Source organism: Schistocerca gregaria, chromosome 2 (genome assembly GCF_023897955.1).
Source record: "Schistocerca gregaria isolate iqSchGreg1 chromosome 2, iqSchGreg1.2, whole genome shotgun sequence".
Classification (NCBI taxonomy): Eukaryota; Metazoa; Arthropoda; class Insecta; order Orthoptera; family Acrididae; genus Schistocerca; species Schistocerca gregaria.
In genome coordinates, this window is record NC_064921.1 from 228,300,607 (window position 1) to 228,314,199 (window position 13,593).

At 39.7% G+C, this 13,593-nt stretch overlaps 1 protein-coding gene across 1 annotated transcript in view; it reads left to right on the top strand.

Annotated features, from left to right (window-relative positions):
* LOC126336745 (uncharacterized) overlaps window positions 1-13,593 on the top strand; it is a 165,616-nt gene that overhangs the window by 109,683 nt on the left and 42,340 nt on the right. The window contains exon 2 of the mRNA XM_050000742.1: window positions 10,460-10,636. Coding sequence (XP_049856699.1) covers window positions 10,460-10,636 — 177 coding nt within the window. The remainder of the gene's footprint in view (window positions 1-10,459; window positions 10,637-13,593) is intronic.

Here is a 13,593-nt window from a genome sequence, read left to right on the forward strand (position 1 = left end):
TGGCCGAGGCAGTATTCGAACCTGCAACCGTAGCGGTCGCGCGATTCCAGACTGAAGCGCCTAGAACCACTCGGCCACATGGCTGGTCTAAGTGTTGGACAATGACGTAAATTTTCTGGTACATTCATTGATATATGCGAATACTGTCTCCCAAATGCGTCACGAATATTGTCATTAGAAAATATGTGATAAATTAAAACGTCATGCCTGGTGCGACAGTCTCACTAGATTAGCAGCAAAAGTGCAGTAAGCTATAAACTTCTTTCTTCCTATCATTTCCTGGGGCCGTCGGCGGGACGCAGTTTCACAAATGCTTGTTGCAAGTTTCTAACTGTTCTCATTCTCAAATACTGTAAACTATGGGCATTCGCGCATCGTGAAATGCACTGCTTTTTTACGAGCATCCCCCCTTTGACTGGTGAGTGGTTTTACCCCACAATGATTCCTTCAAGACATGCGTATGAAGTTCGGTTTAAATCAGTCCAGTGGTTTAGGAGGAGATGTGGAACATGGATACAAATATACATAAGTATACACGTACATTCATTTTTGTAATTCGTATGGATTACGTTTGCTGTCGGATCTTACTACGTAATGGCGACAATTGTGTGTAACCCTTTTCTTGGCTCGACGTATCACGAGATAACGACGGCCTCTCTGGCGGTTGCGTTCCTCCCGTCACTACTTGCCTTCACCAAAAGGAAGGCTGAAAGGTGAAAGCAGTATATAAGAGTTTATATGAGGGCAACAAACTGGAGGACCATGTTGTAGAAAGAGAGGAAGAAGTAGGTGAAGATGAAATGGAACATGTGATACTGTTCGAAGAAACTGACAGAGCATTGAGAGACGTAAGTGGAAACAAGGGCGCTGCAATAGATGACATCTCTCAGATTTATTGAGGTCCTTGGGAGAACCAGCCATGACAGAATTATTCCACCTGGTATGCAAGATAGATGAGACAAGCAAATTACCTACAGTCTCCAGAAAATGTAATAATTTCAGTTGCAAAGAAGATAGGTACTGACAGGTGTGAATGCCACCAAACAGTGAGTTACGTTGCAAAATTTTGACACAAATTATTTACAGAAAAATGGAAAAAAATGATAGAAGCCGACCTCGGGGAAGATGAGTTTGAGTTTCAGAAAATGCAGGGACATGCGAGGCAATACTGACCCTACGACATATACACACATCAAAAAAAGTTTGCCAGCCGCGGTGGTCTAGTGGTTCTAGACAGTTAGAAACTTGCAACAAGCATTTGTGAAACTGCGTCCCGCCGACGGCCCCAGGAAATGATAGGAAGAAAGAAGTTTATAGCTTACTGCACTTTTGCTGCTAATCTAGTGAGACTGTCGCACCAGGCATGACGTTTTAATTTATCACATATTTTCTAATGACAATATTCGTGACGCATTTGGGAGACAGTATTCGCATATATCAATGAATGTACCAGAAAATTTACGTCATTGTCCAACACTTAGACCAGCCATGTGGCCGAGTGGTTCTAGGCGCTTCAGTCCGGAACCGCGGGACTGCTACGGTCGCAGGTTCGAATCCTGCCTCGGGCATGGATGTGTGTGATGTCCTTAGGTTAGTTAGGTTTAAGTAATTCTAAGTTATAGGGGACTGATGACCACAGATGTTAAGTCCCATAGCGCTCAGAGCCATTTGAACCATTTTTTTGAAAAAAAGTTTCGCATCACCCCACTTCTCAGAACCCCTGAAGACAGACGTTGACTGTGGATATGCTATCACAGACACAATCCCTATGACTGTTCATAGATGTCACTAAAGCCCCCCAAAGATGTAAACAACCATGCATGAGCAACGCCTATTAAACGGAGGGGTCCGACAGCCGCTCATTTCCAGTCATTCCACCAGGAAGGAGGTACACGGCTCGTGTTATCTGTAATTCAACCATGCCTAGACGGTCAATACCGCGGTTCGATCGCGTCTGCATTTTTACCTTGTGGCAGGAAGGGCTCTCAACAAGGGGAGTGTCCAGGCGACTCAGAGTGAACCAAAGAGATGTTGTTTGGACATGGAGAGACAGAAACTGTCGATGACATGCCTCGCTCAGGCCGCTCACGGGCTACTACTGCAGTGGATGACCGCTACCTATGGCTCGGAGGAACCCTGATAGCAACGTCACCATGTTGAATAATGCTTTTCGTGCAGCCACACGACATCGTGTTACGACTCAAACTGTGCGCAGTAGGCTGCATGATGCGTAACTTCACTCCCAACGTCCATGGCGAAGACCACCTTTGCAACTACGACACCATGCAATACGGTACAGATGGGCCCAACAACATGCCGAATGGACCACTCAGGATTGGCATCACGTTCTCTTCGCCAATGAGTGTCGCATATGCCTTCAGCCAGACAATCGTCGGAGACGTGTTTGGAGGCAACCCGGTCAGGCTGAACGCCTTAGATACACTGTCCAGCGAATGTGCAGCAAGATGGAGGTTCCCTGCTGTTTTGGGTGGCATTATGTAGGGCCAACGTACGCCGCTGGTGGTCATGGAAGACGCACTAACGGCTGTACGATACGTGAATGTCATCCTCCGACCGACAGCGCAACCATGTCGGCAGCATATTGGCGAAGCATTCGTCTTCATGGGCGACATTTTGCGCTCCCACCGTGCACGTCTTGTGAATGACTTCCTTCAGGATATCGACATCGCTCGACTAGAGTGGCCAGCATGTTCTCCAGACATGAACCCTATTGAACGTGCCTGGAATAGATTGAAAAGGGCTGTTTATTGACGACGTGACCCACCAACTACTCTGAGGGATCTACGCCGAATCACCGCTAAGGAGTGGGAGAATCTAGACCAATAGCGCCTTGATGAACTTGTGGATAGTATGCCACGACGAATATTGGCATGCACCAATGCAAGAGCACGTGCTACTGGGTATTAGAGGTACCAGTGTGTACAACAAACTGAACCACCACCTCTGAAGGTCTCGCTGTATGGTGGTACAACATGCAATGTGTGGTTTTCATGAGCAATAAAAAGGGGGAAAATTATGTTTATGTTGATCTCTGTTCCAATTTCATACACAAGTTCCGGAACTCTCGGAACCGAGGTGATGCAAAACTTTTTTTGTTGTGTGTATTATCTACTCAAAAGTATCCGGGGAAACATATGTTATGCAGAATTGACTATTAGACAACACAAGAAACTGACCAGCCAGGATAAAAGGAGGAGGGGAGAATTGTCTTGTCAGTGGAGAAGCAGTAACAGCAGGATGGGTCAGTTATGGGAGCTCAGTGGCTTTGAACGTCAACTAGTCACTGGATGTCACTGTGAAGTGGAAACACGAAGGACCATAGTTAGCCCAAGATCAGGGAGAGCTCATATACTGAAGGACAGGGGCCGTCTGCCATTACAGAGGCAGTTGTAAAAACAACATGAAATCAAGGGAAGGAATCACGCGGGAGCTCCATTTCGCACTCCCAAACTACAAGCAGAATGTGTAACTCCTTGCACCGGTGTAGCTGACCTGGGAGAGAAACCAATATGTTTGTATCAATCTCCTTCCCCCTCCCCTCCCCCTTCATAGGTGAAGACGAAGACTAGGGGTGGGGGGACACACCCTCCCACCAGCTTCACACTGCAGTACACATAGACCCCCTTCTCTGTACTTCTTAAGTGGTTCAAACCTTACTGTGTGTTTGCATGTCCTTGGTCAAGAAGCTCACCAGAGATGGCATCATATCAATCTCACATGCGGAAGCACTTTCTGGGTCACGTCTTGTGTGCTCTTGTTCTGAGACCAGATGATTTTTCTGTAAACCACGTCAGCCATTGTCACTGATGCTGTCTATCATCCCCTATTATAATTCTGTGCTTATCTCTTGTGTGTGAAGATAATATTACTCTCTTTGGTGTCATCATGCTCTGGTAGTAAGTCACTACTTAATGGAAAGTTAATTTCAAATGAAAACATCAGCTTGGCTGGGGTTGTCTTGCCTGCTTTGTGGAAAGTGGTGTTGAATGCCAGACCAACCAGTTCATAAAGCTATCCCATCTCTTTTGTGACCCAGAATGATAGATTATTCGAGTGGACTTTAAGTTCCTATTTATGTGTTCAGCAAAAAGGGGGGGGGGGGGGGGGGAATAAGGCATGATTGTTACATGTGATCATACCATTTTTAAAGCAGAACACCCAGAACTCCCATGAGGTGAGCACAGGTGCATTATTACTAACCAACATTCTCATTAGACCAAAACTCACAAAACTTGGTGACAGATGTTAATGCTCAAGGTACTTGTGATCCCTTTGCTTGGAATAAGCCACATGAAATTTGTAAATAGGTCCACGATTACCAATGCAAATAAATTGCTGTCTTTAGTAGATGGAAGAGGGCCTAAATAGTTAATGAACAACATGTCCAGAGGTCAAAACTCCCTGGTGAAATGGAACACACCATTCTGTTGTTAATATCCGGTTTCTTCTGATTGCATTCCAAGCAGCAGTTTCTATATTTCAGCACTCGTACCATGTTAGGTGCTATTTGATTTTCATTATTGTTTTTTGGCACACTAAATGCCCACCACACAGTGATTGACGGAAATAACTAAAGATGCGTACCACCAAACTCTTGGGGAGGAAGATCTTCAGTTTTCCATCATACCTATTTTAGTAACATAACATGTCCTTTTCGAGCAAATAACCACTCACTGCGCATCATTTCTCCAACTCCTTTTGAATACTACCTGACTCAATCATCCTTTTGTTGCTTCTCCTTAAGATCATAAAACAAGGATGGAATCTTGATCAGGGCAGTGCTGGCAACTTGGGAATCCAGCACCTCTACTCCATTCACACATGTTGATGCCTCCTGCCTATGTCCCACCATCTCTTTCCCTTACTGACTGAATATCTGGCAAAGCATATCATCCACTTGATTTTGATACCCTGTTATAAACACCAAATCAAACTGGGAAGTCAAAATACATACTGCCAAATGTACCTGTTTTATACCGCCAGGCTAAGACACCACTTGAAGCCTGATTATCTGTTTCTAGCTTAAACTTATTGTGCTCTTGAACCTCTCTGACATAAGTAACACTGCCAGAGCTCCCAGCTTGTACACAGAATAGTGAACTTTGGGTCCAAACAGGGCCAGCACTCACCTTCTTGTTTCTGGAGTAAGACACTGATGCCTAAATTGGGGGCATTGATTTGGAGCACAAAAGTTGGATTGAAATTGGAGAGTCAAAACATTGGGGCATTACTGAGTTTGCATTTCAGGGAATCAAAAGCAGCTTGTTGGGAATCACCCTACCTAAACTTTTCACCTTTCTGCTACCTCTGGTTGAGTGGAGCTGCTAACTGAGCAAAGTTGGCCACAAATTACGTAAAGAAGTTCAATATCCTGACAAACTGTTCTATGTCCTTTTTGTTCTGGGGTTCTGTGAATTTATAAATAGTGGCAGTCCTAGACCGATGAGTTATGACCCCTCTTACAGACACAACATGCCCCAAGTGTTCCAGATGCTCCTTAAAAATTGCACTGTGGATGACCCTGTCATCAAAATAATTCTCCAAGCATTCGAATTTCATGTCTTCCATCATCTCCCAATAATATCACTCGCCATTTGTCTCATAAAAAAGTGACTAATGGCATATATGCTTTACTGCACTCAAAGAATTGGAAGTATCACAACCAATTAATATCTGTGATAAGAAAACCACACATTAATTTTTATTTTAGGTTCATTTATTAAGCCACTAGATTCATTCTAATGAATATCTTCAGATGACAGAGTGTAAAATGTATCATTGGTATGATGTAAAATACTTAATTGGTGAATAAAGCACTGAAAGGCACATGTTGGAATATGACAAGTACAATATTCCACTTTGATTGCTGTGCTTGGTACGTGACATATTCCAACATGTGCCTTTCAATATTTTATTGGGTGATTAAGCATTTTAAATCATGATACTGGAACTTTTCTGCCACTTTATCCCCTGAGCATATGTGCTTAATATGTGATGCATGCATGTGCCAACTTGCTCCTCTTTCCCTTACCAGTACTTCACTGATATTATCTCAGCAATTAATCTCTACTGAAGTGAATTACAGTCAATAGAAATGAATTTTTTGTCTTATTATATATTGGTAATATACTTTTTCTGTTGTTGTATAATACGAGGGTTATTCAGAAAGTAAGGAACAATCAGTCACGAAATGGAAACCATAGTGAAATCCAATGAAGTTTCACACAGGTCTGTTGGGCAGTGTCTCAAGTAGGCCTGTTGGTCACATTACATTGTTATTTTTAGTTCTGAAGACACAGGTATCACATGAAGCTACCTCGAACAATAGTGTCTCCCACCAAATATCAGGGTCTGGTGAGAAATTTTGCCTGAAGCTATGCAGCCAATGTTACATAAATGTTGTGTGTTTTCTTCTTCAAGACAATTCTCAGTTGCATTCTGCAGGGGCAATGAAGATGCTCCTGCATCATTTTCAATTGCAAATGGTTGATTATCCACAATACAGACTGTAATTGTCTCCCTCTGAGTTTCATCTCTGCTTGCATGAACTGCTGGCTATGAAGACAACCTTTTGGAACAGACAATGAGCTGTAGGCCAGTGTACAGAATTGGCAGAAAGCACTGACGGGTGCCTTCTATAACAAGGGTATTGGAAAGTTGGTACAACACTATGACAAACGTGTAAGTCAGATCAGTGACTATGGAGATAAGTAGCTAGAAGTTGCAGCTAACTGTTGCAAATAAAACAGTTTTTTTTTTCACTGTGGTTTCCATTTTGCAACCTATCATTCCTTACTTTCCGAATAGCCCTTGTAATATGAAGTGCAAGTAAATTAAAAGCTATGTAAAAAGCATACTATCCTTTACATGATTTATGTTAACTGTTATATGGCATAGTTTAGTACAATTTTAAAATGATAAACTGAAGTGTGCTTAATTAGTACTAACTAATTTCCTTTTAGTTTTACAAACCAGCTTGCAAACCATGTGTATTTGAGGTACAATTGTCAATGGGCATTGCAGTAAAATAAAAATATTTTCATATGTTCCTTTTGGAATACCATCTTGGAATTTGGCACACACATTAACAAATAGTGGATGACTAATATATTCAAAACAAAAAAAATACAATTTAGAAATTTTCAGAATTTAAAAAATTTGACCATGTACAGGCAACACATATTTTAAGGCTTATAATAATCTGAATGGAACACTGTAAATTTCACATCTGTACATCAGATACTTTTTGATATATGGGCATTTTAAGGTTTCAAAATGTGGCAAAAGATGCACAATTTTGTAAATTTTAAAAATTAATAACTCGAAAATGAAATGTCCAAAAATTTTTTAATTTCTTATAATACTGTATTTTGAAGGATAGACTAAAATGACCAAAAATTACAAAATTCTAAATCATAAATGTTGAAATTTATTTTTAATGACTGATTTCATATGGATTGACTCATCAGTAAAAAACCTTTTTTTTTTTTTTTTTTTTATACAGTTGTTGCTGTGGTCTTTATTTCGAACACTGGTTTTATGCAGCTCGCCATGCTACTCTATCTCGTGCAAGCCTCTTCATCTCCAAGCAACTACTGCAACCTACATCCTGCTGAATCTGCTTAGTGTATTCATCTCTTGGTCTCATTCGACGAGTTTTGCCCTGCACGCTTCCCTCCAGTACTAAACTGATGATCCCTTGATGCCTCAGAATGTATGCTACCAACTGATCCCTTCTTCTAGTCAAGTTGTGCCACAAATTCCTCTTCTACCCAGTTCGGTTCATTACCTCCTCATTAGTTACGTGATATACCCATCTAATCTTCAATATTCTTCTGTAGCACCACATTTCAAAAGCTTCTATTCTCTTCCTGTCTTAACTGTTTATCATCTGTGTTTCACTTCCACATATGGCTAGACTCCGTACAAATACTTTCAGAAAAGACTTCCTAAAAATTAAATCTATACTCAGTGGTACCAAATTTCTTTTCTTCAGAAATACTTTTCTTGCCATTGCAAGTCTACATTTTATATCCTTTCTTCTTCAATTATCATCAGTTATTTTGCTACCCAAATATCAAAACTCATCTACTGCTTTAAGTGTCTCATTTCCTAATGTAATTCCCTCATCATCACCTGATTTAATTTGATTGCATTCCATTACCTTCATTTTGCTTTTTTGGAGTTGATCTTGTATCTTCCTTTTAAGACATTGTCGATTTTGTTCCACTGCTCTTCCAAGTCCTTTGCCATCTCTGACAGAAATATAATGTTATCAGCAAACCTCATGGTTTTTATTTCTTCTCCCTGGATTTTCATTCCTACTCCAAATTTTTCTTTTGGTTCCTTTAGTGCTTGCTCAGTATACAGCCTGAACAACACCATAGATGAGCCACAACCCTGTCACTCCCTTCTCAATCACTGCCTCTCTTCCATGCCCCTCAACTTTTATAAATGCCATCTGGTTTCTGAACAAATTGTAAATAGTCATTCACTTCCTGAATTTTACCCCTGCCACCTTAAACCTTCTCCTGCTTTACAATGTCAACAAAGTTGATGAATATGACAAGTCAGGTGGCATGAGAATTCAAACACCTATGTAAGTCTGAAGGCGACCAGATTTTTAGCTGAAATTAGTAGTGTCCAAATAGAGAAGATTTCATGTGCTATCTTGACTTCATGGGTTTTTAATCCCTAATATAATAAAACAAATTTGCAAGAGATCACATATCTCCTGGCTGAAAAGTCAACAAACTTGATAAATGTGTCAACTCAGGCAGCAGGAGAATTTAAACAACTATGTTAGGTCTAAAGATGGCTAGATTGTTAGCAGAAACTAGTAATCAATCCAAATAAAGAATATTTTGGATGCACTCTTAACGGGTTTTTAATCCTTAACGTAAAAAATAAATTACAACAGCTTGTGTATCTCCTGGTCGACAATGTCAAAATACTTCAAAAACAAAAGTTGTGAAGATTTTTGTCATCATCACACTGTATGAAGCTTTATCTGCACTGCAGCTCATATAGGAATGTGAACTACATATCATTTCCATGTTCACCAATAACACCTGTCTCATATTTTATCAAAAAAGTGGCTCTGAGCACTATGGGACTAAACTTCTCAGGTCATCAGTCCCCTAGAACTTAGAACTACTTAAACCTAACTAACCTAAGGACACACATCCATGCCCGAGGTAGGATTCGAACCTGCAACCGTAGCGGTCATGCGGTTTCAGACTGTAGCGCCTAGAACTGCTCGGCCACTCCGGCCGGCCATATTTTATCTCTGTCCCTAACTTGGGTGACATTTCCCAGACACAACTAATTCATTCAATAGTTCTGTCAACTGTTGGCACACTTACACTACCAACAAAGTAATGACATCAGCTTCTCCACAGTTTTTCACACACCTTACTCAGGCTCTCCCCCATCAATCACTGAGTGAGGTGGTGCTTTGCTGAAGGGCATTTGGGAGGAACAAGGGTCAAATCCCCATCAGTTGTCCACCTTGAACCTTTCCTACCCCTTTGTCATTTAATCTGAGCATATGCTCTGTTCCTAATAATCTTGTTTTTAATAGGACATCAAACCTTAATTCTCCTTACTTTCCCAAGTCAATTGCTGACCTATATAACCAGAAAGCTTCTCAGCTCAAAGTTTCATTCTCAATATATCAGATTGAACTGTTCTCCACATACTTTCCTTGTTTCTGTTCACACTGCCAACGAGATGTCGATGTCACCTGAGTGGTAGTGTTTCCCAGCAATGATATAGTCAAAAAAATATTCTTGGCCATTTATTTCCTTACTATTAAACTGTGTATTGCAATAAATAACAGATAAACTGATTTCTCTGTATCCTCTTACATGAAAGTATGTACCCCCTGAAGAAGAAAATTTCATTCTTAAAGATGCAAACTCCTCTTGATCTTTGAAGCTGTTGTAAGGTCACTTAATAAATCATATTCCTCCCAAACTAAAACGACATATATTTTTTGGTAGTTTCAAACATATGCTTTACAGCTTTGTACACAATAGAGGGAATGGATTATGAAACTGCTGGCCCCTTTTTTGTAGAAATTTCCATTTGAATGAGTATAACAAGACAGAAGCAATGGTTTGCCTGTGATTTGAGGGTTTTGAGTGGCTAGAGTTTGGAGCTGACAATATAAATCACCATCTTCCCATATTTCTTTCTCTGATGTTGATCAGGCATGAATTCCAAACACATTATTGTGTCACTGTTTTTAAGAATCAAGTCTCATTTGCCTGAAAATGTAGAGAAAGCCACAGCTTTCAAAATCTTCATAGATCCAAGTTTGCAATCATCACCTTTGAATTAAAAATTAGTTTCAGGAAGCTTTACAGATTAATAACATACATGTGGATCAAAGACATAACAAAAGAGACTCAGAGTTTCATTCTGCTCATTTCAGTTTTTGTGTCAAACCTGGATGCAATCTGCTCGAGATGCCTATGCCATGCAGCAACCAGCTGTGACACATCTGCTGGATGCTCACGTGGCTACTGTGGACCCTTCTACATATCACGAGTATACTGGGCAGCAGCTGGAAAAATAGTGCTACCAGAGGATGAACCAGAACGTGATGGAGGTAATGTTCAACACCAATGGACCATAACTGAATGCAGGCCACAAGAGATTTCAGCTTTTATGCATCTGTTCACAACTAACTTTGGAATATCAAATGTATTCTCATGCAACAGCAGATAATCTATGGTAACAGACATCAATTCTACCCATAAATACTATTATTAGGTTTATTATATGATCTAAGCTTTTGAACTTTAGAAAGTGTCCTCACATGTGATATTCTGCAAAAGTAATTAAAATTTCAAATATGTTTCATAAATCCCACAAAATATTTTTTTTATTCTTAGAAATCTATGTTAACAACATATTAATATAAATGAGCTATAGGCAATATACATAATAAACATTAAATACAAATGCATTGTGTGGAGTTTGTGAAATCATTTGGTGACACACTGTGTTCTTGTATTGGCAGCATGATAAAAAATTTATTCCTGTATACTGATACTTATAAATGTTTTGAGTCATTTTAGATGTTGCAGCTGGTATATTGATCATCTGCCTGTGACATGTGTATTGCTTACATATAGACTGTTGTTGTTTATTCTCCTGCAGCTTCTCCTTGGTATGCAACAACCAAGTACTGGGTGATCAACAAGTCAGTACAAATTTGAAAACTTAATAAACCACGGAATAATGTAGATAGAGACGTAAAAATTGACACACATGCTTGGAATGACATGGGGTTTTATTAGAACCACCCCATATTGCTATATGCACGAAAGATCTCTTGCGCGCGTCGTTTGGTGATGATCGTGTGCTCAGCCGCCACTTTCATCATGTTTGGCCTCCCAGGTCCCCAGACCGCAGGCCGTGCGATTATTAGCTTGGGGTTACCTGAAGTCGCAAGTGTATTGTGATCTACCGACATCTCTAGGGATGCTGAAAGACAACATCCAATGCCAATTCCTCACCATAACTCCGGACATGCATTACAGTGCTTTCCACAACATTATTCCTTGACTACAGCTATTGCTGAGGACTTTCCTGTAAAGAATATCATCTTTCTTTGTCTTACTTTGTTATACTAATTACTGCTATTCTAATCAAATGACGTGCCATATGTCAGACATTTTTTGAACTTTTGTATTTTTTTGGTTCTAATAAAACCCCATGTCATTCCAAGCATGTGTGTCAATTTGTACCTCTCTGTCTACATTATTCCATGATTTATTCAGTTTTCAAATTTATACTAACTTTTTGATTACCTGGTATATGGAGAGATGTAGCAGTCAGTGCTTCCAGTTCTTTTTTTTTATATGGTCTACAAATGCATGGTTTCTCATTGCAGAGAAGCATGTGACTGCCTTTCCTTGCCAAATAAAATTATTTTTGATTCCAGTGAAATATCCCAAAACACTACTCTATATTTAGAGACTGCACAAGAATTAGTATAAAGAGTTATTCAATAATTTGTTACTTACACAAGTCCTAAGTTTAGCTGGAAAATAACGAATTTTGTACATATACAGTCTGTTATTTTTCCATATTAGTTTCAGATGTAGATAAATACCAAGAGATGTAGCAAAAGGTATTACTGGCAACACTGCACAGACCAAAAAAAATATTTCCTTTTTCAGATCGCAGTTTTTTACTCTGAACCATATATTAGATATTCAGAGGAGTGGAGTTAATTGTATCAAAAGGGAACTGCACTTGATATAACTACAAGAATGTTTACAGACTGCTAGCCAGTAAGTACTGGCCAGCCATCTATAAACATTCAGGTACTAAATTTCAGTACTGTCAACACACACATATAAAAGTACATACACTATTTTAGCTTTCAGAACTATTGGCTGGTGAAGGTCAAAAATTAAGGCTAGGTCACTCAGATCCCAAGATGAAAAGGGCCCACCAGTTGTGGAGACAAGATGCTGAGAGGCATGGAACAGGTGGAGGAAGGGGTGCATAAGAGAGAGTAGATCAATTATAGTACATTGATGAATACCGTGCCTACTGCAGTGCAGATAAAGTGAGAAGTAAAAATGTGGGTTAAGAGGAAGAGAAATGTTAAGTGCTATTAAGAACAGGATGGAAAGAGAGATCGAGTGATAACAAAAATGTAAAAGCAAAAATTAAATAGACAAAATAAATTTTTAAATATGAAAGCTGATAATGGAAAAAGAGAGGGGGAAATATGTTAAAAGATGCCAAGTCCTGGAATATGATGGGTGCAAAAAAAAATAGTATTAGTTGGAACAATCCAAATGATCTATGTGGTATAGCTGACACTGCAGTCCTTTGAGAACTGACTTTGAGTCATATTAAAGAATGTGTATTAAGCAGTTGGGTACTCAGTGGCCTAAAAGTGAACAGTTCTTGTTGAGTTTGTCAATGGGCATAGAAGAATTGTCCACCTTGGAGACACACAGAAGCGAGTTTCTGAAAACATGATATATTATGTGCAGTATTCTGTGCTTCAACTGTGAGTCCAAATGTATGTCAGAAACAGAGCATCCAATTTTCTGCAATATACATGAAACAAATGTGTAATTTTCATTAAGTGTGTGTTGTGTTTTTCCTCTTCCCATAGTTTTATTGAAAATGATCACAACAAAATCAGCTAAAGGAGTCCTATGAAACATTTGAGTTCATAGTCATCAGATGAGTGATGGAGAGACAGACAGACAGACAGAGAGAGAGAGAGAGAGAGAGAGAGAGAGTTTGGGTCATATTTGTGCTTAATGTTGAGGCTATGAGAATTTTCATCAAGTATGGAAATGTGTGATATCTAGGAGTTAGCACATGCTTGATTTCTAGAAGCTCACAGCACAATTATTAATATACATGCAGAATTTGTGTGAAGTTAATTGTCAAAGGTGGACCAAACATGTCACTCAGATGCTTTTAGAGACTGCCTGTGTCACAAGCTGTACTAGCATAGTAGTTCAGAAAGAACTTACAGAATTTCATGACCAATTATCCTGACACTATTGTAACAAGGAGAGGCTTCAG